Genomic DNA, 26,452 nt, shown 5'->3' with positions numbered 1-26,452 from the left:
CTCAACAAATATTTATTGACTGCTGGTTACAGTAGGCCCTGTTCTAAGTACAGGGAATAGAGTGAACCAAATAGAGGTTTTTGCTCTTACGGAGTTCATATTCTCATGGGCAAAAGTCAGACAGTAATCATACGAAGATATAAAATTTAAGTTTATTTGGTAAGTGCTGTGGAGAAAATTAAAGACAAATTAGGAGTTTCCTAGTAACAGTCCTCTGAATTTTAAGGATAAATAGGAGGCTTAAGATTGAGTAGACTGTTTCCAACCTTGAATTCTGGAGGCTTGGGTAGTGTGTTAGAAAGGTCTGAGAAGCATTGCTTTGACAAATCACTGTCTTGGGAAGCTTCAAAAGAATATGGGAGCCAGGACAGTGTTGGTGTTGTTCACATTGGCATTTCCAGACTCTGACACAGCGCACGGCATTTAATTGGGTAGGGAGAGTGTTGACCAATATATTTTGGTTGAATATCTGCATGTAGTATAGGAAAATATAAGTAGGTAAATAGAACATAAAAGTGCTTTAGGTTATATACAGGTAATTACTGAAAATGTCTTTGTTTCTGCTAGAGCCTTATGAGATAATGTCGATGGACCATAGCTAATCAATTACTTAGACCCTAAATTAGAAAGATATTTAGAAATTGAAAGAAAAAATTGGCTAGAAATCCAAATAGTAACTAGGCTGGCTGTAGTTTTTTTTAAAAAAAAGAAAGAAAAATTATTAGGCATCCTTCTCTATTATTATTTTTGAGATCTCTTTGAAAATGAATATTTTAAACATTCCCATGGATTTTATAAATGTCCTAAGAATTGATATATTTACTTAATATTTTAATCACATTTGTTCAGATCCAAACCAAATATAGCTATTGAAGTGGGGGTGGTGGAGGAAATGTATCCCATTTATGGAATAGATTTATTTGAAAAGGAGAGAATCCAGAAAATACAAATGCTAAAGTGGAAGGTGACTGACAGCAAAATATAATTTAGTAATCAAATAATATTATGTATCAGTGGAATGACAGATCAGAACCCAGCTGTAAAAGAACAGGTTATGGTTATAAAAATGCTCAATGTTATTACAATTGACACTAGTTGAAAAATTAGATTATTTAAAAAACAAGTTAAGGACTTGTATTTGTGGGAAGATGGAATAATATTTTTTCCTTTCCCCACTAAATATAGTTAAAACCCCTGGGATTATATGTAAAACAAACATAAGACTTTGAAAGGTGGAGAGAGGAAGGTTGACTAGCTAGAGGCCTGATGGTGGGTTCCCTGGATTTTGTTTTTGCCTCATGTATCCAGCTTGAGCGTAGGAAGCTGGCGACCTGGAAACACCAAGAGGCATAGACAAGAAAGCTCTAACAAACATGTGCTTTCTCTAGCCTAAGGGCCAGGAAAGGGGCAGCCTTGGAAGACAAAAACTCTTAAGAGTATAATCACTCCTACTCCAGCCAAACACCACAGAAGAAACTGTGTCCTCATACTCACCCATGCCAGCAAAGGCCAAGTGGGAATTTTGGATTTCCACTCTCACAGGTTCTAATAAGGTGCCCCAGCCTCCCTACTGTGTGATGTCAGAGGCTAAGTAGGAGGCAAAACTCGCATCCCAAGCAGGCAGTATTGAGAGGCCTCTGCACCTGCGGTATCAGTGGAGACCCACCCAGGGAGCCTGGACTTTTATGCCACCTAGCAGTGAGACACTCCTTCCCCTTTTACCTTCTCCACTGGGGTGGTATCAAAGAAAGTTGAGTGGAGAGTCAGAGCTTTGAGCACTATGTAGTATCAAGGCTCCTCTCTTCGTGGTGTCACTAGACACCAAATGGGGAACAGTAATGAGGCACTCTTACTGCACTCAGCCATGGGGCAGTATCAGTAGAGGCCTTGTGGAGGAGCCAGAACTCCCAACCCTGCTAGGGAGTGGTGAGGAGTACTCCCCTTCCCTCTTAGGTAGCAATGAAGACCAAGTGTGAGACCTGGACTTTACCTCCACCTGACATAATGAAGTGGCCCCTCCTCCTCCTTCTGGGTGTCATAGAAGCCAGCTGAAATAAAAGGTTTAGATCCAGAGGCCCATAACATAATGCCCCAAATACCAGATTTCAAATACCAAGAACAAGGTAAATCTCAAGTGAGAAAAGACAGTTGATGCCCACATTAAGGTGACAGCTTTTAGAATTACCTGACAAAGATTTTAAAACAATCATCATTAAAATGCTTCAACAAGCAATTATGAACACATTTGAAATAAATTAAAAAGTAGAATATCTCAGCAAATAAATAGAAAGTCTCCTCAAAGAAATAGAAGATTTAAAGAAAAATTTAATGGAAAATTTTGAAACTAGACAATAGCCAAAAAAAAAAAAAAAAAAAAGGAAAAGAAAAAAACTCAGTAGATGGACTCAGAAGCAGACTGGGTGGGACAGAGGAAAGAATCAGTGAATGGGGGGAAAAAAAGGAGAAAGCACAAATGATCAGTATTAGGACTGAACTAGAGGGACACCACAGACCCTGTAGACATTAAGGGAATACCATAAACAACTATACATATGTACATTTAACAACTTAGACAAATACAAACTACTACATCTAATGAAGTATGAAATAGATAATTTAAGTAGCTCTCTTACTATTATTATTGGATTTATAATTTCAGAACTCCCCTCAAAATCTGCAGATCCTGTTAGTTTCACTGGAGAATTCTACCAGTGTTTAAATAATTAACACCAATTCTACACAGACTTTCCAGAAAATAGAAGGAATTGATATAACCCTGATATCAAAAGCAGGGAAAGATAGTACAAAAAAGGAAAACTATAGCCCTATATTCCTCATGAATATGAACATAAAAATTCCCTTTTTTAATGAACATAAAAATTCTTAACAAAATATTAGCAAATAGAATTCAGCAATGTAAAAAAGGCCACACATAGAACATAACTAAGTGTGGTCTGTTCCAAGGATGCAAGGCTAACTTAGTATTCCCAAGTTAATTAGTGTAATCTACCAAACTAAAACTAAAGAATAAGACCTTACATGATCAAATTAATCAATGGGAAAAAAGCATTTGACAAAAGTGAACACCCATTCATTATGTTTTTTAAAAAAAAGCAGCAGAAAAAAAACAACTTAACATCTACAAAAATCCTACATCAACGTTATAGTTAATGGTGAACAATAGTACTTCCCCCTTAAGATCAGGTACCAGTTAAAGAAGTTCATTGTCATAGTGCTGGAAGTTCTAGCCGGTTCAATGATAATAAAGAAAGAAAGAAAAGGAAAAGAAAAGGCTCATAGATCAGAAAGGAAGACCTAAAACATCCCCTTTTTGCAGATGATGTGTTTGTCTATGTAGAAAATCCTAAGGAATCCACAGAACTCTTAAGAACTAAAAAATGAGTTCAGCAAGGTCACAAGATACAAATTAAACATAAAAAATCAATTGTATTTGTGTATTCTAATAGTGAACATGTGGACACAAATTACAAATTGCAAATAGAATGGCATTTGCAATCACTCAGAAAACAGAAATACTTAGGTGTCAGTCTAATAAAATTTGTTAGATTTGTATGCTAAAACCTGTAAAATGCTAATGAAAATTTAAAGAAGAGCTCAATAAATTCAGAGACATACTGTGTCCATGGAGTAGTAGACTCGTCGTAGTAAAGATGTCAGTTCTCTCCAAATTGAAATACTGGTTAACTCAATTCCTGTAAAAATCCCAGCAAGATTTTTTTTTTGTAGATATAGATAAGATTATTCTAAAATGTATATGGAAAAGCAAACTGGAGTAGTTAAAACAGTTTGTTTTTGTTTTTTTTAAAAAGTGGGAAGAATCAGTCAACCTGATAAGACTTAGTGTACAGCTATTCATAAAGACTGTATGGTGTCGATAGATACATGTATCAATGGAATAGACTAGAGAATCAGATATAGACCTATACAAAAACACCAATCTAATTTTTGGCAAAGAAGCAAAAGCAATTTCATGGAGAAAAGATAGCCTTTTCAACAATGCTACTGGAACAATATGACATCTATCCATAGACAAAATAATGAACCTCAACCTAAGTCTCGCACCTTGTATAAAATGTTAACTCAAGGTGGATCATGGACCTAAATGTAAAATGCAAAATGAAATTTTGGAAAAGAAACAAAAGAAATCAGGACCAAGGAAGGCCAAAGCAAAGAATTCTTTTATTTGACACCAAAAGCTCAACTATAAAAAGGAAAAATTGAAAATTGGGTTTTATCAAAATTAAAAACTTTTACTCTGTGAAAGATTTTGTTAAGAGGATGAAAAGATAAGCTACAGAGTGGGAGAAAACATTTGTAAACCGCATCTCTAACAAAGGACTAGTATCTAAAAATGTATAAAGATATCTCAAAACCTTGTAGTAAAAACATATAATTCAGTTAGAATATAGGCAAAAGGCATGAATAAATATTTCACCAAAAGAGATATACAGATGGTATATAAGCACACACACAAAAAAGGTTTAACATCATTAGCCATTAGGGAACTGTAAATTCAAACCATGAGGTATCACTGCATAACTATCAGAATAGCTAGATTTTTTTTAGAAAGTGCCAACACCAAATGCCTCAAATATGTGGAAAAACAGGATTATTCTGACATTGCTAGTAGGGATATGAAATGGTATAGCTATAATGCAAAACTGCTTGAAAAACATGTTGCAACTACCATATGACCTAACATTTACATTCTTGGGCATTTATCCCATAGAAATGAATTTATGTTTGCACAGAAATCTGTACATACATATATATTTATAACAGCTTTATTTGTAATAGCCCCAAACTAGAAACAACCCACATGTCCTTCATTGAGTGAATAGTTAAGCAGATGATGTCTGTCCATACTGTGGAATTACTATTAAGCAATAAAAGGAATGAAATATTGATACTTGGGACAAAATGCATGAATCTCTAGAGAATCATGCTGAGTGAAAAAAGCCAGTCCCCAGAGGTTACATTCTGATGATTATTTATTATAACATTCTTCTTGAAATGAGAATTACTGAAATGGAGACCAGGTTAGTGGTTGCCAGGAGTTAAAGAGGAGGTGGTAGAGGGTGGGCAGTGGGTGTGGCTATGAAAGAGCAGTATGAGCTATCCATGTGGTGACGGAAATGTCCATTTCCCCGTTGTAGTTTTACAAGATGTTACTATTCTAGGAAACCAGGTAAAGGGTACTTGGGGTCTCTTATTTCTTAGGACTGCCAACCCACAGTTACCTCAAAATAAAGAGTTTCAAGAAAAAAACAAATGAAAGAATAAATTTTGTGCCAGAGAGTATGAGATTTGGCTTTCATCTATCCATCCTTGCTGTTTTAGAAGAGGTGTCTAAGAAGTCCTTTTGGTGTGCTAGATACCGTTTCTTTCCGTTCTCTCCATTGTTTGTGTGACTCTTTTCAAATGTTTTCCTCTCCATTTGGCTACTTCTTTTTGGCCTTTAAAAATGGTTACCTTTCTCACTTAAGTAGCAGTGCAAACCTAAATTAAACAAGTCATTTTCCTTTTGTGTTCCCCTTCACACTTACTACCCTAAGCTTAAGAATCTTCTTTGGGAGTTCCCTTAGTGGCTCAGTGGTTAACGAATCTGAGTAGGAACCATGAGGTTGAGGGTTTGATCCCTGGCCTTGCTCAGTGGATTAAGGATCCGGTGTTGCCGTGAGCTGTGGTTGTAGGTCGCAGACGCAATTCAGATCTGGTGTTGCTGTGGCTCTGGCATAGGCCCAGCAGCAACAGCCCCGATTAGACCCCTAGCCTGGGAACCTCCATGTGCCTCGGGTGCTGCCCTGAAAACACACACACACACGCACACAAAGAATCGTCTTTGACATGTGCTTCTTCCTCTGCTTCTCTATCCTATCCATCTGTCGTTTTACCTCCTGAATATCTCTGAAATCCACCTGTTATGCTGTCACCTTATTCCAGGCTACTTTCACATGTCCCCTCAGTTACTGCCTATAGCTTTCTGACTATTAAGCCCATATGTACTCTGGCCTCATGCCAGATAAATCCTCATACTCCTGCCAGGGGAGTCTTCAAAGCTCAGATGTCCCCATATCATTGTCAGCCCCCAACCTACTTTTGACAATATTTTATGGATTTTGGTTGTTTTTAAGGACTTCAAATTCTTAAAATGACTTTTGAAACCTTGTGCGATCTGGCTCTATCATATTTTTTTTTCTTACACCTGGCCACACTTACAATTTTAAGATCCTAGATACAGTGTGATCCTTTCTGTCCCAGTTCCTTTGCATGTGCTGGTCTGTCTTTCTGAAGTTGTTTCCTCCCCATCGTTATTAGTTAGCCTGACTCATTCTTCAGATCTCAACTCAGAGGTCGTTTTTATCAGGAAAAATATGTCTAGTATCCTGGCAAGTTCTTTTTGTATTCCATTTTGTAGAATTACCCTCTTTTATGTCTGTCTGACCCCCTGAGTTGCATGATAGCACTGACTGTTTTTGCTCACTGCTGCAACCCAGCTGCTACCTGACACATATAGGACCACCAATAAATATTTGTTGAATGAATGAATGAATTCCTATCCTTAACGACGCCATCCAACTTTAAGAGTAGTCATTACTTTCACCTTCTCTTTACCCCTGTTGTTACTGCCATACTCCATCTTCTTCTCTTTATTTTTTTTGGGAACTTCTAGTCTTTTCCCCTCTGTTGTTTCTTCACTAAATCTATCGTGTTATTGATCTGCTCAAAAGCCTTACCCTTTGACTAAAAAAAATGAGTCTCCTTAGCACATGAAGCTCCTTGACTGACCCCTGGCCACTCAGGGACATACATACTTCTTATGTCCAGCAACACTCAATTTGGGTCTGTTGAGCATGAATACTTTTTAATGCTTCTGTTGCCTGATCTTTGAATTTTGGAATTCTAAAATCTCATCTTACTATAAGCCATCAGATGTTATGTGAGCAAGTTAAATGAATTCTGATAAGCTAATGGACATTCTTCCTCCTAGGCTGCTTTTAAGTAAAATCAGCTTCATTAGGAAAGGTTAACTTCTACTATACTTGTACTCAGGACAAATGTGAGGTATAGCAAGTATCAGGAATATCTTTTAGTATAATTATTTAATACAAATTGCTGTATATCAATTTCAGAAGTACAGTACCAACTAGAGTTTCAAATTATGTTATTCTCAGCTGGGTATCCTATTTGGATAGTGCTGGTTTCCATTTTGTGAACATTTTTTTTTCCATTTCTGAAATTTAGTAGCGATTTTGTCCAAATATAGAATTTTAATTTCTGTAAATTTTTCTTATTCTGTGAGGCATTCAAACACTGTCTTATCTCTGTTTGCTTTATCCTAGTCATTCTTGTTCTCTTCCATTTTATGTTGTCTTGCTTCTCTAATCCGTCATGTAAATTTGGAATTTGAGAGTATAGTTCAGGTATTTCACATTGGAGGGAGCTTGATAAAGTTGAGTCATGACTTTGCAGGACGTTTCTTAGAGAAATCGTCAAACCTGATTGTGTTTTCCTTTGTTTGTCCAGGAACTTAATCTTCCTTATCAGATTCAGGAAGACTAATTACCCACACTCACAGTGTACTTGAAATTTAAGCCAGGATAGCATTTTACTTTGAATGAGAATTATAAGTATGGCACAGACTGAGTAGTTATTTTCTCTGAATTTCTCTCTGTCAGGAATTCTGTACAAAAAGCCAAATTTTAAACCGACCATTTTTTGTGGAGCATAGATACAAACAGGAAATATAACAGTATTAGGATTTGAGAGCAAAATCTGCTTAGGACACCATGTAGAATCTCAAAATATAAATAAAATTGTAACTCCCCAAACTCTCTAAATTAAGTTATTCACTCTATAAAAATTTGATCAGAGTATCGACTTGTGATTTCTTCCTTGATGTTGGAGGGTCATTTTGCTTTCTCTTTAAATATTCTCTTTGAGGGAGAAACAAAGAGAGGGAGTGTGCGGGAGAGAGAAAATCAGATTTTCTTGCTTTCTGGTAGTTATTTTCCTTTCCAAGGACAAGTTCAAATAATGTGTAACACATCTCAAATATGTGTTTATATGGAAAAATTCTTTTATAAAAATATTTTACCCATATACATTTTTTAGAATTCTCTTTAAATAGTCTTACATTCCCTCTGTGGAGTTGGGTTAGTAATGATCAGCATCCTTGTTGATAATGGCATGATGCTGGCTGGTTCAAGCCCAGCTGCCACACCCAGGAAGCTGCTCTCTGGCAGCTGTTCTGTCTCCCTTCCCTTCCTCTTTTCCTCCCTTTCCTAGCTATGCCACCACAGGAAACTTTCGGTAGGCACTGTGACCCTATGACTTACTCTTTCTGATCTGACATTTTGCCCTTCCTATTAGTCATCTCAGTGTGGCATAGCTGTGGTGGTGTGACTCTGAAATTGATTCCAGACTTCAAAATTACATAATTTGGAAAAAAAAAAAAAAAAGAACAACTGGGCAGAGTAGAGAGGCAGGGATGGACTGTGGGGGACTGAAATTGGTCACAAAAGTGGTATCCCTCTGGGAATAATTAAAGTGTCAGAGATAATTCATTGTGACATTTTGATTTGTATTATTTAGGTGTATACACTGTGAGTAAAGCTAATTGGACTAACTTAAATTCTAATATTTTATGTTGGTCTCAGCCTTTCGATAGCCATATAAGTAATTCTAAGTATTTTCTCTGTTTTATAGGAGAATTTTTCAGGTGTTATAACCCTAGTTCTGAAATGTATCACTGTTTTTTGTTTGTTTGTTTTTTGTTTTTTGGGTTTTTTTTAATGCAGCTCTGAAAGATTGGTGTTGCTAGCAGGTGGTAGTCTGGAGATCAGTGATGTCACCGAGGATGATGCTGGGACTTATTTTTGTATAGCTGATAATGGAAATGAGACAATTGAAGCTCAAGCAGAGCTTACAGTACAAGGTATGCAAATATTTCCTGTGTAAATAAAAAATCCTGTGTACTTTATCAGTTTGCTAATTGCTAAACATTATTGTGGAAGAGGCAATGCAGCATAATAGTTAAAAGCCTAAATTTAAACCAGACTATGTGGGTTCAGATTTACTTCTCTGGGCCTTATTTTCCTCATCTATAAACTGGAGAAAATAAGAGTACTTAACCTTGTTTTTTTGTTTGTTTGTTTTTTCTGTACCTGTGGTATGTGGAAGTTCCTGGGCCAGAGATTGAACTCTTGCCCCAGCAGTGACAATGCTGGATCCTTAACTGTTAAGCCAGCAGGGAACTCTACCATTGGGGTTGTTTTGAGGATTAGAAGAGTTAATACTTATAAAACTCCCAGAATGATGACTAGATTATAAGAGCCCAAAATTGGTTACTGTTTATCTGTAGTAGTAAGGAGGGGGAAGAGTATGGTCTGGAAGGTTTAGTTCACTTTTCTTGTCTCAGAATGCTTTGCCTCAAAGACTTCTCTTTGTCTGACCCAGAACCATGTATCTCCTAAGCATTGGTGTTCCCTCCTTTCAGGTGAAAAGATCACCCAGAATGGAGTGCACCACAGCTCTCAGTGTAACATGGTTACTTGTTGGATGATTTGACAGTTTCTTTCTTTTCAACTAATCACAGCATCTCCCTTATAGGTTCTCTGATTCAGAAATCAAAGACCATGACAATGACACGTACACATAGTCTTTTCTCAATTCCCATCTCCCTTGCCCTTCCTCCATGTGGAAATATACACCCAGCATAACATTTCCTACCTCTCCTGTGATTTGTCTGCACCCTCATTTTTGTTTCAAATAAAAATCTTTAAGACCTCCATTATGTTACTTTGAAGGAAATCCAGCACTGCTTGACATATAGAGGTATTCATTAGCTTGTGGCATTCATTATCAACTTGTCTCAAATTATATCGTACTTGATAGAATACTTCTGATCTGTGGTTTGGGATAGTTTCTTATTTTATACCGAAGTTTGTTTTTCTTGATACATTTTGTGGATTTCAGAGTGGAAAGTAGAATGGCTGCATTCCTACTCTGATAGTCATCATGGGACTCAATATTTTCCTTTTTTTTTTTTTTTTTTTTAGGGCCCCATCGGCATATGGAAGTTCCCAGGCTAGGGGTCAGATTGGAGTTGCAGTTGCCAGCCTACACCACAGCAATGCCAGATCTCAGCTGCATCTGTGACCTACAGTGCAACTTGTGGCAACTCCGGATCCTTAACACACTGAGCGAGGCCAGGGTCAAATGTGCATCCTTATGGATGCTGATTGGATTCTTAACATGCTGAGCCACAACAAGAACTTCTCAAATGTCTGTTTGTTTATGTTTTTGCATTTTTTGCTTTTTAGGCCTGCACCTGGGGCATATGGAAGTTCCCAGGTTAGGGGTCGATTGGAGCTTCAGTTACCAGCCTATACCACAGCCACAGTAATGTGGGATCCGAGCCACACCTGCGACCTACACCACAGCTTACAGCAACGCCAGATCCCCACACTACTGAACGGGGCCAGGGATTTAAACTGCATGCTCATGGATACTAGCCAGGTTGGTTACCGCTGAGCCACAACAGGAATGCCGCTAATGTGTTTTTGATTGGAGTGGGGAAGCACACTGTCTGGGGTTCTTTGCTGGCAAAGGCATAGAATGTTTATATCTGCTGTTGCTGTTTGTGGGTGGGTTCATAATTTCTGAAATCAAAGGAGCAAGCCTTAGCATTCTTATAACTAGTACCTCTGTTGAGGTCACCCATTATTTTGACCAGTTAGAAATTTGGTTATGACTAATTGTAGAACAACCAATTTATTTCTTTTTCTCTATGTGAATAGAATTAGACAAGTAAAATGTTAGTGAACTCCACATCATCTTTGGTCACTGTGTCTCCCTGAGTGGATGTTTTCTCTTTTTGTTTTCCCATCAGTCAGATTCTTAGCCTGACATTCTTTCACTTTCCTGTCTGTGCCTCAGCTTCCTCCACTGTAAATTACCTTGTTATTGGCCTTAAATGAGAGGCATAGTGTCTATCACATGTGTTAGTGGCATTTGTCCATGCCACTACTTTATTTCTCCTATTTTATTTTTACTTATTGTATGGAATCTATTTGAGACTCTGCCTATTAACTGAATTTACTTCATTTTTTAGTTATGGGAAAATACATCTTCATTTGTACCCTGTTTCATCTTACTGTCTGTGCTTAGAGTAACTGCCCTTTAAATGAACATATTCTAGAAAACTGAGAAAAGAATAAGAGTGAGGAAACCTAGATAGTAAAAATGACCACAGACCTTCCCTAATCCACATAGCATGGCATTGGCCAAAGAATAGACAGTAGAAAAGAATAAAATCCAGCTGTCACAAGTAATTATGGAACTTTAAAATGCTACTAAAATGGCAGTTCAGGTCAGAGGGGAAATGTTTTATTTACTAAAGGGTGTTAGTGCAAACGACTTAAGTGGAAGAAAATAAAGTTGGGTCTCTAATTCAATCTAAAGGTCTAAATGTGAAAAAATGAAGAATGTATGGGATAATGTTTGTATTATCTCTGATGAAAGAGATTATCTGAGGAAAAACACAAAATAGCATGGCAGGCAAAAACCAACAAATTCTTTTTTTTTTTTTTTTTTTGTCTTTTTGTCTTTTGTCTTTTTGTTGTTGTTGTTGTTGCTATTTCTTGGGCCGCTCCCGCGGCATATGGAGGTTCCCAGGCTAGGGGTTGAATCGGAGCTGTAGCCACCGGCCTACGCCAGAGCCACAGCAACGCGGGATCCGAGCCGTGTCTGCAACCTACACCACAGCTCATGGCAATGCCGGATCGTTAACCCACTGAGCAAGGGCAGGGATCGAACCCGCAACCTCATGGTTCCTAGTCGGATTCGTTAACCACTGCGCCACGACGGGAACTCCAACAAATTCTGACAACATAAACTTTTTCTTAAAAGTTTTATGGAAAAACCCTGTAAATACTAAATGCAGATGATAAATTGGGAGAGAATGTTTTTAACACTTAACTGAGAAAGGGTCAGAATCATTATAATACAGAGACCTTACAGAAAAATTTTTATTTTTTTAAAGTTTTATTGAAGTATAGTTGATTTACAAGGTTGTGACAATTTCTGCTGTACCACAAAGTGACCCAGTTATACATATACACATATTCATTCTCTCTGATTTTTTCCAATGTAGATTATGACAGGATACTAGGTAGAGCTCTTTGTGCTATACAGCAGGTCTCTGTTGGCCATTCATTCCATATACCTCAGTGTGCATATGCCTGTCCCAAACCCTCAGTCCATTCCTCCCCATCCCCTACCTGTCCCCTTTGGTAACCGTAAGTTTTTCAGGGTCTGTTGAGTTTTTTTTTTGTTCTGCAAATAAGTTCATTTGTATCTACATCATATGATATCTCCATCTGTAGGTGATATCATATGATGTTTGTCTTTCACCGTCTAACTTGAAAGTGGAAAGACAAGGGTCCACCTGTGTTGCTGCAAATGGCATTATTGCATTCTTTTTATGGTTGAGTAATATTCCATTGTATATATGTACCATATCTTCTTTATTCATTCCTCTGTTGATGGACATTTAGGTTGCTTCCATGCCTTGGCTATTGTAAATAGTGCTGCAATGAACACTGGAGTACATGTGTCTTTGCGAGTCGTGTTTTTCTCTGGATATATGCCCAGAAGTGGGAGTGCTGGATCATATGGTAGTTCTATTTTTAGTTTTTTAAGGAATGTCCATACTCTTTTCCGTAGTAGTTGCACCAGTGTACATTCCCACCAGAAGTATAAGAGGGTTCCCTTTTCTCCATACCTTCTGCAGCATTTATTATTTGTAGACTTTTGATGATGGCCAATTTGGCTGGTGTAAGGGGGTAGGTACCTCATAGCAGTTTTGATTGGCATTTCTCTAATAAGTAGTGATGTTGAGAATTTTTTTGTGTGTTTTTTGGCCATCCATATGTCTTCTTTGGAGAAATGTCTATTTAGATCTTCTGCCCATTTTTCGATTGTTTTTGTTTTTTTTTTATATTGAGCTCCAGGAGGTGTTTTTATATTTTGGAAATTAATCCCTTGTCAGTTGCTTCATTTGCAAATATTTTCTCCCATTCTGTGGGTTGTCTTTTTGTTTTGTTTATGGTTTCCTTTGCTATGCAAAAACTTTTAAGTTTAATTAGGTCCCATTTGTTTATTTTTGTTTTTATTGTTATTATTCTAGGAGGTGGATCTGAGAAGATATTGCTGCAGTTTATGTCAGAATGTTTGGTCTCTGTTTGCCTCTAAGAGTTTTAGAGTATTCAGTCTTACATTTAGGTCTTTATAGAACAATGGACCAAGACAGAAAGCCCAGAAACAAGCCCAAGCACCTATGGTCACTTAATCTATCACAAAGGAGGCAAGAATATACAATGGAGAAAAGACAGTCTCTTCAATAAGTGGTGCTGGGAAAACTGGACAGCTACATGCAAAAGAATGAAATTAGAACATTTTCTAACACCATACACAAAAATAAACATAGAAACAGATTTTTAATAAGCAACCTAAGAAAAATTGATAAAGAATATGAACAGGCAATTCACAGGAGCTTATTAGCTATCTGCCTTTCTTCATCAGTAGATAGTCAACCTCACTAGTAGTCAGCAAAATATAAATTTAAAAGACACTGTATTTCCCACCATCATATTGGCAAAAGTTTAAAGATTTTGACCTTCAGAGCATGTTATGGAGTGCTTATAACTAAAAATAATTACTGATATCTCACCAATACACAATGAAGCAAAATATCACCTTGGTAGTCAATATTGTACTCCTAAACAAAATTTAAGGTTGAGCTAGCTTTTTTCATACCCTTATTTTAAGGAGCAACCAAATTAATTTACTAACCAGGTCTTATCAACAGTGTACCAGCTCTTTCTCTTCCTCCCCAGCCTCATGTTGGGGAGAATGTCTAAGATTCTGTGTTAGGTCCTTCCATTTTTGCCCACTGTTGCAATAGCAACATATCTGTTAACTTTTCTATTTCTAATGTAGTTTCAGGTTGACTTGAGGCTATAGTTGTACGTGTGTATTTGAGAGTGCCTGCTATTGTACTTAATTTTCAGTAGAAGACTAGGGAATTGTGGTACTCAAAAACACTTAAAGGTCAAAAATCTTGGTGAGCAGAACTATAAAAGAATTTTTATTTTATTTTATTATTATTTTTTTTTTCTATTTCTTTGGGCCGCTCCTGTGGCATATGGAGGTTCCCAGGCTAGGGGTCTAATCGGAGCTGTAGCTGCCAGCCTACGCCAGAGCCACAGCAACGCGGGATCCGAGCCGCGTCTGCAACCTACACCACAGCTCACGGCAACGCCGGATTGTTAACCCACTGAGCAAGGGCAGGGACCGAACCCGCAACCTCATGGTTCCTAGTCGGATTCGTTAACCACTGCGCCACGACGGGAACTCCCTAAAAGAATTTTTAAAACTTTTTCACCCAGAAGGTTACACAGAGTTCTTAATGAATCTATGTTGATGAAAACATAGAAAAAACTAAGTGTGTTTTCAAAGGTATGAAGCTAGAGATGTTATGAGTATCCATGAAGAATTAGGAAGTTTTAGGAAGAATTAGGAAGCTTTATGCTCTAAACTAGAAGCCCCAGGTAGCTTTTTTTCATGACAAGATGATCTGTTAAATAATAACTTTTCATTCATCTTCTTGCCTCAAATCTCAGTGCTGGGTTAGGAGTGGTTGAAATTGAGCAAAGTTCAACATCTTTTTTTTTTTTCATTTTTTAAAAATTGTTATTTCCCCAATACAGTTTTTTTTCTACTGTACAACATGGTGACCCAGTTACACATACATGTATACATTCTTTTTTTCTCATATTATCATGCTTCATCATAAGTAACTAGACATAGTTCCCAGTGCTACACAGCGGGATCTCATTGCTAATCCATTCCAAAGGCAATAGTTTGCATCTATTAACCCCAGGTTCCCAAACCACCTCACTCCCTCCCCTTCTTCCTTGGCAACCACAAGTCTATTCTGCAAGTCCACGATTTTCTTTTCTGTGGAAAGGTTTATTTGTGCCATATATTAGATTCCAGATATGAGTGATATCATATGGTGTTTGTCTTTCTCTTTCTGACTTACTTCACTCAGTATGAGAGTCTCTGGTTCCATCCATGTTGCTGCAAATAGCATTATTTTTTCTTTTTCATGGCTGAGTAGTATTCCATTGTGTATATATACCTCATCTTCCTAATCCAGTCATCTGTCAATGGACATTTGGGTTGTTTCCATGTCTTGGCTATTGTAAATAGTGCTGCAGTGAACATGAGGGTGCAATGTATCTTTTAAAAGGAAAGTTTTGTCCGGCTGTATGCCCAAGAGTGACTGCTGGATAATATGGTAATTCTGTGTATAGTTTTCTAAGGTATCGCCATACTGTTCTTCATAGTGGTTGTACCAGCTTACATTCCCAGCAACAGTGGAGGGTTCCCTTTTTACCACACCCCCTCTAGCACTTGTTATTTGTGGACTTATTAATGATGGCCATTCTGACTGGTATGAGCTAGTATCTCGTGGTAGTTTTGATTTGCATTTCTCTAATAATCTGATGTTGAGTAATGTTTCATATGCTTGTTGGCCATCTTTATATCTTCCTTGGAAAAGTGTCTATTCAGGTCTCCTGCCCATTTTTCACCTCAGTTGCTGGCTTTTTTGCTGTTGAGTTGTAGAAGTTGCTTGTATATTTTAGAGATTAAGCCCTTGTCCGTTACATCATTTGAAATTATTTTCTCCCATTCTGTAAGTTGTCTTGTTTTCTTTTTGGTTTCCTTTGCTGTGCAAAAGCTTTTCAGTTTGATTAGATCCCATTGCTTTATTTTTGCTCTTATTTCTGTTGCTTTGGAGGACTGACCTGAGAAACTATTCATGAGGTTGATGTCAGAAAATGTTTTGCCAATGTTCTCTTCTAAGAGTTTGATGGTGTCTTGTCTTATATTTAAGTGTTTCAGCCATTTTGAGTTTATTTTTGTGCATGGTGATGGTGTGAGGGTGTGTTCTAGTTTAATTGATTTGCATGCAGCTGTCCAGTTTTTCCAGCACCACTTGCTGAAAAGGCTGTCTTTTTCCCATTTTATATTCTTGCCTCCTTTGTCAAAGATTAATTGACCATAGGTGTCAGGGTTTATTTCTGGGTTCTCTTGTTCTGTTCCATTGGTCTATACTGTCTTGATCACTGTGGCTTTGTAATATTGCCTAAAGTTTGGGAGAGTTATGCCTCCTGCTTGGTTTTTGTTTCTCAGGATTGCTTTGGCGATTCTGGGTCTTTTGCAGTTCCATACAAATTTTTGGATTGTTTGTTCTATTTCTATGAAAAGTATCATGGGTAATTTGGTAGGGATTGCATTGAATCTGTAGATTGCTTTGGGTAGTATGGCCATTTTTAGAATATTAATTTTTCCAACCCAGGAACATGGAATATCTTTCCATTTCTTTACATCTTCTTTAATTTTCTTGATTAATGTTTTATAGTTCTCGGCATAGAAGTCCTTGACCTCCTTGATTGGGTGTATTCCGAGGTATTTGATTTTTTTGGGGTGCAATTTTAAAAGGTATTGTATTTTTGTATTTCTTTTCTCACATTTCATTGCTGGTATACAGAAATGCGACTGATTTCTGAATGTTAATCTTATATCCTTCTACTTTGCTGAATTTGTTGATCAGTTCAAGTGGTTTTGGTTTGAGTCCTTAGGGTTTTCTCTATATTAGTATCATGTCATCTGCATACAGTGACAGTTTTACCTCTTCTCTTCCTATGTGGATGCCTTTAATTTCTTTTGTTTGTCTGATTGCTGTGGCTAGGACTTCCGATACTATGTCGAATAACAATGGTGAGAGTGGGCATCCTTGTCTTGTTCCAGATTTTAGTTTTTCTCTATCGAGTATTATATTGGCTGTGGGTTTGTCGTAAATGGCTTTGATTATGGTAAGGTATGTTCCCTGTGTACCCACTTTGGTAAGAGTTTTTATCATGAATGGATGTTGGATTTTGTCAAATGCTTTTTCTGCATCTATTGAGATGATCATGTGGTTTTTGACTTTTCTTTTGTGAATGTGCCATATGACGTTGATTGATTTGTGTATGTTGAACCATCCTTGTGCACCTGGGATGAATCCCACCTGGTCGTGGTGTTTGATGTTTTTTGTATGTTGTTGGATTCAGTTGTCTAAAATTTTGTTGAGAATTTTTGCATCTATATTCCTCAAAGATATTGGCCTGTAGTTTTCTTTTTTGGTGGTATCTTTATCTGGTTTTGGAATTAGGGTGATGGTGGCATCATAGCATGTCTATGGGAGTGTTGCTTCTTCTTCAACCTTTTGAAAAAGTTTAAGGAGAATGGGTATAAATTCCTCTTTGTATGTTTGGATCAACATGTTTGTTGAAGAAAATAGTTCCCAGGTTGATTTCCATTTCCTGTTAAGCTAATCCCAGCTGACTCCCTCACCCAAAATCAACTCTGAAGAAATGAGAGGAGTGAGAAAGAAGTGTGGAGAGACTGAGGCTGTCTTGAACCTGCATGTGTTCTGGATGAGTGGGGTATGAGTGTGGGCTGGTGGCTGCAGCCTGGGACTAAGGACTGCCAGAGGCAACGGCAAGAAACTAGATTGGAAGAAGGCTGTTACATACTATTCTTACTTCTCACTGGTGTTGCCTTGAGACTATCTTTGCCTGTCTCTTCACCAGAGAAATGGGCAGCAGTGTCCAGGTCTTCAGGTCCATTCAGAAAGTCTGCTGGGGCTCTGATGGCATTTAATGTAAACTTGTTTGACCTAACTGACCTCAGGGGATCACTTTTCTATGTCTCACCACTGGCTCCAAACTCCCAGACTGATGGGTTTTAACCTAGGAAGACTCTATGCTCAGTGCTATTTCTCCTTAAGAATTTAAATATGAAATCCTGACCAGAGGAGTTACTTGTGGAGTGCCCAGCAAATTGGAGTAGAAACAGTAGTTCTGTGTTCACTAGGGGTCTTTTTTCTAGGGCTTATCCTCCTCGAGTTCACAGGATACAACTGGATACAATTAGGGCCTTGTGACCATACATAGTACAAAGTAGCTGGTTCCCCAGAAGAACATTAGTTTACAGCCAAACCAGTCACCTGAATGGTACAGTTACTCTCAAAAAAAGACAACCAAATGAATAACATATACCATTTGATGGAGAATTATTGGAAAAGATTGACCAAGTTTTTCAGATAAGCATGATATATATTAAGGAGATTAAAAAGATCTTAGCTGTGTAATGCCAGAAGAAGAAAACTTGGAAACAGAACCAAGTAGAAATATTAGGTATGAAACATTTAGTACAAGTAAAGAACACAGTAGACTGACATAGTCTTAAGGCATACAGCAGATGAACAAACTCCTGAGTTGGAAGATGACATTGAGAAACTCTCTGAGAATGCAGCATTAAATGATAAAACACAGAGAGTAAAAGCCAAGAGGTATGAAAGTTAGACATAGGAGAGCATCTATCCAAATAAATGGGAATCCTAGAGGAAGGAATAAAAAGAAAGGAAATATATTAAGGAATAATTAAAATAAATTTCTAAAAGACTAATGGAAGACTTTAGATTGAGAGGGCTTAATGACTGTCTAAATATTGGAGAGAAGAAAATACTCACCATTAGTTTTTTAATAGTGATAGTTATAGATAATATCAGAGTTACAAAGAAATTCTAAAAGCTTCCGGTTTCAAAGAGCAGATCACCTATAAAGGAACAAGAATTATATTGCACCTAGTGTTGATTTTGAGAAAACTGATTTCAAGAGGACAGTGAAGTAATTTTAAAGAAAAGAACATCACACTCATGTATAATTTATATGTACCCAAAGTGTGAGCCATAATAAATATTCTCATCATATAAGACCTTAGAAGGTTTGCCACACAGAAATACACACTGAAAGCACTTTTAGAATGAATACTTAAATAAGAAGAGACACATTCAGGAAATGTTATAAGGAGACATGGGAGTTTTACAGTGTAGCCCCCCAAACTCTTTGAAGTTCTCCTGATGGGTTTATTATATCCCTTGTCCTTGAATCTGAATGGGCTTGGAGCTATTGGAATAAATAGAGATGTCACGTGACTTCTGAGGCTTATAAAATGCCTTATAGATTCCTGTTGTTTCTCTTGGAATGACTGCTCTCCATGACACTTCATCCAAGAATCTCCTTCTCAGAACCCAACTACTGTGCTGTGTGAAGCCCAAGCCACAAGGAAAGGCTGCATTGTAGGTGCTTTGGTTGACAGCTCTAGCTGAGCCCAGCTTTCAGGTCCTCTAATCAAGGAACCAGATGTTTGAATGAAGGAGTGGGTCAGCCCTCAGCTTCCTGAGTCATCCCCAAACATTCAAGTCTCTTAGACATCGTGGAGGAGTGATAAGCCATCCCTGCTGTGCCCTGTCCTAATTTCTGACCCAGAGAATTTGTGCGTATTAAAAAAAGATGGTTGTTTTATGCTGCTAAGTTTTGGGTTTGTTTGCTGTGCAGCAGTAGTAACTTGGGAGCATTAACTATTATTGTCTCTATAAAAAAGGGAAAAAAAAGCTAGGACTAAAGAAAAATTATATTAATGATAGCCCAGAAAATTTTCAACAATACCAGGTAGTGGGTATAGACAGATTTATGTTGTTAGGGAGAATATACTTTACTAATACCTGTGTACTTTTAAATTAAGATATAAAATATGAGTTTGGAACTTAAGAGTAGTTACCACAGAACAAAGTAGAATATACGTATAACTTTTAAACAGCAGAAGAAGTTTTATCCAACTGAGAGCACGAAAGGGGGGAAAAATAAACATTGTATACTATAAAGACAGAGTATGAATAAGATATAGAAATAACTCCAGATATAATGATAATTAAAATAATGTAAATGAATTAAATTCACCAATTAAAATAAACTAGATTAGATTACATACTCCAATATGTTGTTTACACAAATATGCATAAAATTAATGAGACAGATCCAAATATATCTATAATTGTAATTAAAAGATAATGATTATCAGATTGAAAGGAAATTGAAACCCAAATATGTATTTCTTGTATGAGAGACACCTAAATATAAGGATACAGAAAAGGTGAAAATTAAAAGGATGGAAAAAGATGAACCATGCCAAAACTAAGTGGAAGAAGGTTGATGTAGCTATCAGGCAAAAAGCAAAATGCATTATCAGAGATAAAGTGGGACATTTGATAGTAATAAGAGCTAATCTACCAGGAAAATAAAACCATTCTAAACATGTATGTACTTCATAACATAGTTCCAAAATATGAAAAGCAAAGACTAATAGAACTACAAGGAGAGGTAGACAAAACAAACCCATTGTCATAGTGATAGATTTTAATACACTTCAGTAACAGGATATGTAGACCAAAGTAGACAGATACAAATAAAATAAAACCACAAATGGTTAAGAACCACAGTTAACAAACTTGACTTAATTGACATTTATAAAATACTGCATCAAACAAATGTATGAACTCTGTTCTTTATAAGTGCCCATGAAGCCATTACTAAAATATACCATATATTGATCATAGAACAAATCTAAACAGATTTCAGAGAACTGAATTCTATAGATTTGATCTCTGTGGAATTAAGATTGGAACTAATTACAAAAAAAGTAACTGAAAAAGTTGAAAATCTCCTAGTATTTAGAAGTTAAATGAAGCGCTTTGAAATAACCCATGAGTCATAAAAGAAATGATGACAGAAATAAGAAAATAGCCAACATCCGTTCATGATCAAGACCCTCACCAAAGCGGGCATAGAGGGAACATTCCTGAACATAATCAAAGCCATTTATGATAAACCCACAGCAAATATAATACTCAATGGGGAAAAACTGAAAGCCTTCTCACTCAAATCTGGAACAAGACAGGGATGCCCACTCTCACCACTGCTATTCAACATCGTTTTGGAAGTCCTAGCCACAGCAATTAGGCAAACAAAAGAAATTAAAGGCATCCTTATAGGAAGAGAAGAGAAAACTGTCACTGTATGCAGATGACACAATACTATAATAGAAAACCCTAAGGACTCAAACCCAAAACTACTTGAACTGATGAATAAATTCAGCAAAGTAGAAGGATATAAGATTAACATTCAGAAGTCAGTCTCATTTCTGTATACCAGCAATGAAATATCAGAAAAGGAATACAAAAATACAATACCTTTTAAAATTGCACCCAAAAAAATCAAATACCTCGGAATATACCTGACCAAGGAGGTCAAGGACTTCTATGCCGAGAACTATAAAACATTAATCAAAGAAATCAAAGAAGATGTAAAGAAATGGAAAGATATTCCATGTTCCTGTGTTGGAAAAATTAATATTCTAAAAATGGCCATACTACCCAAAGCAATCTACAGATTCAGTGCAATCCCTACCAAATTACCCATGACATTTTTCACAGAACTAGAACAATCCAAAAATTTGTATGGAACCGCAAAAGACCCAGAATCGCCAAAGCAATCCTGAGAAACAAAAACCAAGCAGGAGGCATAACTCTCCCAGACTTCAAGAATTATTACAAAGCCACAGTGATCAAGACAGTGTGGTACTGGTATCAAAACAGACAGACCAATGGAACAGAATAGAGAACCCAGAAATAAACCCTGACACCTATGGTCAGTTAATCTTTGACAAAAGAGGCAAGAATATAAAATGGGAAAAAGAAAGTCTCTTCAGCAAGCATTGCTGGGAACAGCTGCATGCAAAGTAATGAAATTAGAACACACCCTCACACCATGCACAAAAATAAACTCCAAATGGCTGAAAGACTTAAATATACGATAGGACACCATCAAACTCTTAGAAGAGAACATAGGCAAAACATTTTCTGACATCAACCTCATGAATAGTTTCTCAGGTTAGTCCTCCAAAGCAACAGAAATAAGAGCAAAAATAAAGCAATGGGATCTAATCAAACTGAAAAGCTTTTGCACAGCAAAGGAAACCAAAAAGAAAACAAAAAGACAACTTACAGAATGGGAGAAAATAATTTCAAATGATGTAACGGACAAGGGCCTAATCTCTAGAATATATAAGCAACATGTACAACCCAACAGCAAAAAAGCCAATCAATCAGTGGAAAAGTGGGCAGAAGACCTGAATAGACTGTTCTCCAAGGAAGATATACAGATGGCCAGCAAACACATGAGAAAATGCTCAACATCGCTGATCATAAGAGAAATGCAAATCAAAACAACCATGAGATACCACCTCACACCAGTCAGAATGGCCATCATTAGTAAGTCCACAAATAACAAATGCTGGAGGGGCTGTGGAGAAAAGGGAACCCTCCTGTACTGTTGGTGGGAATGTAAGCTGGTACAGCCACTATGGAGAACAGTATGGAGGTATACATAGAAATCTATACAGAGAACTTCCATATGACCTCACCATCCCACTCTTGGGCATCTATCCAGACAAAACTCTACTTAAAAGAGACACATGCACCCGCATGTTCATTGCAGCCCTATTCACAATAGCCAGGACATGGAAACAACCCAAATGTCCATCGACAGATGATTGGACTAGGAAGATGTGGTATATATATACAATGGAATACTTCTCAGCCATAAAAAAGAATGATAGAATGCCATTTGCAGCAACATGGGTGGAACTAGAGACTCTCATACTGAGTGCAATGGGTCAGAAAGACAAAGGCAAATACCATATGATATCACTTATAACTGGAATCTAATATCCAGCACAAATGAATATCTCCACAGAAAAGAAAATCATGGACTTGGAAAATAGACTTGTGGCTTCCTGATGGGAGAGAGAGGGAGTGGGAGGGATTGGGAGCTTGGGGTTATCAGATACAACTTAGAATAGATTTACAAGGAGATCCTGCTGAGTAGCATTGAGAACTATGTCTAGATACTCATGTTGCAACAGAACAAAGGGTGGGGGGGAAATGTAATGTATACATGTAAGGATAACTTGATCCCCTTGCTGTACAGTGGGAAAATAAAATAAAAAAAAGAAATAAGAAAATAGGTTATATCTTAGTTAATTTGAACTATCAAAACTTAAGAGTATACTTAAAGGAAATTTATAGCCTTACTTACATAGACTAGAAGAGAATAAAGGCTGAAATTGCAATCATTTCTTTTTCTTTCTCTTTTTCTTCCTTTTTTTTTTTTTTTTTTGGTTGCTCCCATGGCATATAGGTCCCAGGCTAGGGATCAAACCCAGTGATTTAAATATCCATCTTAAAAAGCTAAAAAAAGTTTGGCAAATTCTGGGATTGGCATATGCACACTGAGGTATATGGAATGATTTTGCCACCAAAAACCTGCCGTGTAGCACAGAGAACTCTACCCAGTATTCTGTGATAATCTGCATGGGAAAAGAATCTGAAAGAGAATGCATGTGTGTACCTGTTTAACCGAATCACTTTGTACAGCAGAAATTATTACAACATTGTAAATAAACTATACTCAATTAAACCTTGAAAAATGAAAAGAAAATAGAAGAAAGAAAATAATCACAAGAGCAAAAATTAATGAATTAAGTATTCAAAACTCTAGAGAGTTTCATCAAAACCAAAAGTTGATTTTTTGTAAAGAATAACAACATTGGTAACCCCCTGACAAGACTTAAGATGTAACTTGACAAAGTCTTTATTTTGACCAAGTGTCCACGAAGTATAGCTCATGAACCAAATCTGTCACCTCCTGGTTTTTGTACATTCTGTGGACTAAAAATACTTCGTATAGTTTCAGGTGATTGGAAAATATTAGAGGACTGATATTTAGAGTGATATATAACATTTTTATGAAATACAGATTTTATTGTCTGTAAATAAAGTTTTATAGGTACACAGTCACACTTACATATTGACATGGGCTACTTTCACGCCACAGTAGAGGAGTTGAATAGTTGTGATAGAGACCATATGGCCCACAAAACCTAAAATCTTTACTGTCTGGTCCTTTTCAGAAAAAGTTTCAACCCCTGATAATAGACTCCATGAAGAACTATAGATCATTAAGGTAAACAAAGACAAACCGGTAGAAAATGGACAAAACTTGAATGGCTGCCTCACAGATCTCCAGGTGGCTACTAAAACATTTGAAAAAGTACTTCATCACAGTTCCCTCACGGCTCAGCAGGTTAAGGATCCAGCATTGTTACTGCTGTGGCTCTGGTTACAGCCATGGCACAGGTTCAGTCCCTGGCCCGGGAACTTCCACATGCTAAGGGCACAGCCGAAAAAAAAAAAAAGAAAAGTGCTTATTATTAGTTTTCAGAGAAATATAAATAAAAGCCCCAGTGAGATAGTGCTGTACTCCACCAGAGTGGCTGTAATTAAAGAGACTGACAGTGCCAGGTGTTGGCTAGTATGAGGAACACCAAGGACTCTGACATACTGCTTTTGGGACTGTATACTGATATAATCACTTTAGAAAACTATTTGGCAGAATCTAGTAAAGCTGCATACAAACATATCTTAGGCATATAGTAGTTGTATTCCTATATATATAGTCATCAAAAGTATGTAAATATATGCATCAAAAACCATGCACAATAGTGTTCTTACCAGCTTTGTTCACAGTAAATCAAAACCAGAAGCAGGCAACAGGAGAATGGACAAATAGTGTTCTTATCATACAGGGGCAAGTTATTAGCCATGAAAATTGACAGACCGTTCCTCAACAACATGAACAGATCTACAAATACATTTGAAAGAAAAAAGCCAGGAATGAAATAATACATGATTCCATTTTTATAAAGTTCAAAAATAGGGAAAGCTTATCTCTGGTTTTAGAAGTGAGGGTAGTGATTACTTCTGGACAAGGGCAGGATAGTGAATGTTAGGCAGTGGGGTTTCTGGTGTGTGTTAATGTTCTGTCAACCTAGGTGGTAGTTAACAATAATTCAAGCCAAAATGTTAATGTGTATCACATGAGGGCTTGTCTTTTTTGTTGTTTACAAATAAGTCATTATGTACAAAAAACTTTGGGAAAATTTTATTTGAATCTTGTCCCATAATTGAAAGTATCTGTTTCTTTTTCTATGGGGAAATAAATCTGTGAGAAATGGTTGGAGGTTATATATGTATATTTATTTTTATGTTTATAGTCCTATCTATCTGATTTCTGTTATTTTTAAAAAAGTTATAGCTACAGGAAATGCCATAGTGAGTGTTAGTGCAGAAAGGGTCATAGGTTCACTTTTCATCTGTTAAATATTTCAAATTTATTGTTTTATCATTAACTCCTGGGATTTCTACACATGCTGTGACGTGAATTAGTCCATCGTGTATTTCCTGTCATCTCGGATTGTTGATAACACTTAAAATTGGTCATGAGTTGTTTTTTTTAAAAACACAAAGTTTTCCTTTTCTGTTAAATCATTCATAATAGTCTGTGTCACTCATCTCACCTCCCTCACGAAAGAAGAAATTTTTCCATTTGTATTTTTGTGGGATAGATTTGATAAGTTCTAGATTGGCTTTGTCTATGCTCATAACAAATGTGCCGCTGAAGTTTTAAATTCCACCAGCTTTCTCTGAAGTCACACCCTAACGTCACTCTACTTCTCCTGCGCTTCTAATTCTATCCCCTCTGATCTCTCTTCTCTTTAAGACACTGATCTCCTCTTTTCTCCTGGTCTTTTTCATGATCTCATTTTCCTTTACTTCATTATGAGTTATAGTATTCTGCTCTCATTAGAATTCTCAGTTCTCTTGGCTTAGGATAAAAGCAAATACTTTATGGCATATGTACAAAACACAACCAGACCCTCATGTATTAACTGAGGGGCCGCAGAGAAATAGTTAACTGGACCCAGCATGCCTGGGTTACAGTCTTGGTTGTATCACTTACTTAGCTGTGTGAGGTTGCCCAAGTTATTTAACTTACTTGTGTTTTAGTTTCTTCTACCAGATAAATGAGTTGTTGTAAGGACTAATTAAATAAATTTCTGACACTCTTCTACCTGAACCTGGGATGGAAATGGAGTCATCTTTATGACATGTATTTAGTGTCCTATGTGTCATATCACGCCTACTGTGTGATTTGAAGGCTCTGTTTCTCTGTATCCTCTCAACCCCAGCTAAAATTTCTGGATAGTTCTTAAAGAATAGTTCACCTGACACCTCTTTGAAGCTTTTCATAATCATCCTCTCACCCTCAGGTAACTATTATGTCTCTTAAGATAGCTCTTTTTACCAGTACTGTTTCTCACTGATTTGTTTATGTGCCTTTCTCCACTACTCCTAGGCTGAGGTCCTTATCAGCAGAGACCAGTCTTAATAATTTTTTTTATCATTGTAGGTCAGCAAATAACTGTTGAATAAATGAATGAAACTTTGTGTTGAAATTGTGAAAAGTTATAGCTAGAATGATTTCATGTTTGTGCTTAATTTGTCATCCATGTT

The 26,452-nt window shown here is 36.9% G+C and overlaps 1 protein-coding gene across 17 annotated transcripts in view; it reads left to right on the top strand.

Moving 5' to 3' along the window:
- Window positions 1–26,452, top strand: part of NEO1 (neogenin 1) — a 234,909-nt gene that overhangs the window by 86,499 nt on the left and 121,958 nt on the right. For all 17 annotated transcript variants that reach the window (XM_021099093.1, XM_021099097.1, XM_021099089.1 and 14 more), the window contains exon 5: window positions 8,823–8,959. In XM_021099093.1, the coding sequence (XP_020954752.1) occupies window positions 8,823–8,959 (137 nt within the window). The remainder of the gene's footprint in view (window positions 1–8,822; window positions 8,960–26,452) is intronic.

This window comes from Sus scrofa, chromosome 7, assembly GCF_000003025.6.
Source record: "Sus scrofa isolate TJ Tabasco breed Duroc chromosome 7, Sscrofa11.1, whole genome shotgun sequence".
Taxonomy (NCBI): Eukaryota; Metazoa; Chordata; class Mammalia; order Artiodactyla; family Suidae; genus Sus; species Sus scrofa.
The sequence above is the reverse complement of the archived record's forward strand: the minus strand, read 5'-3'. Positions and strand labels throughout refer to the sequence as shown.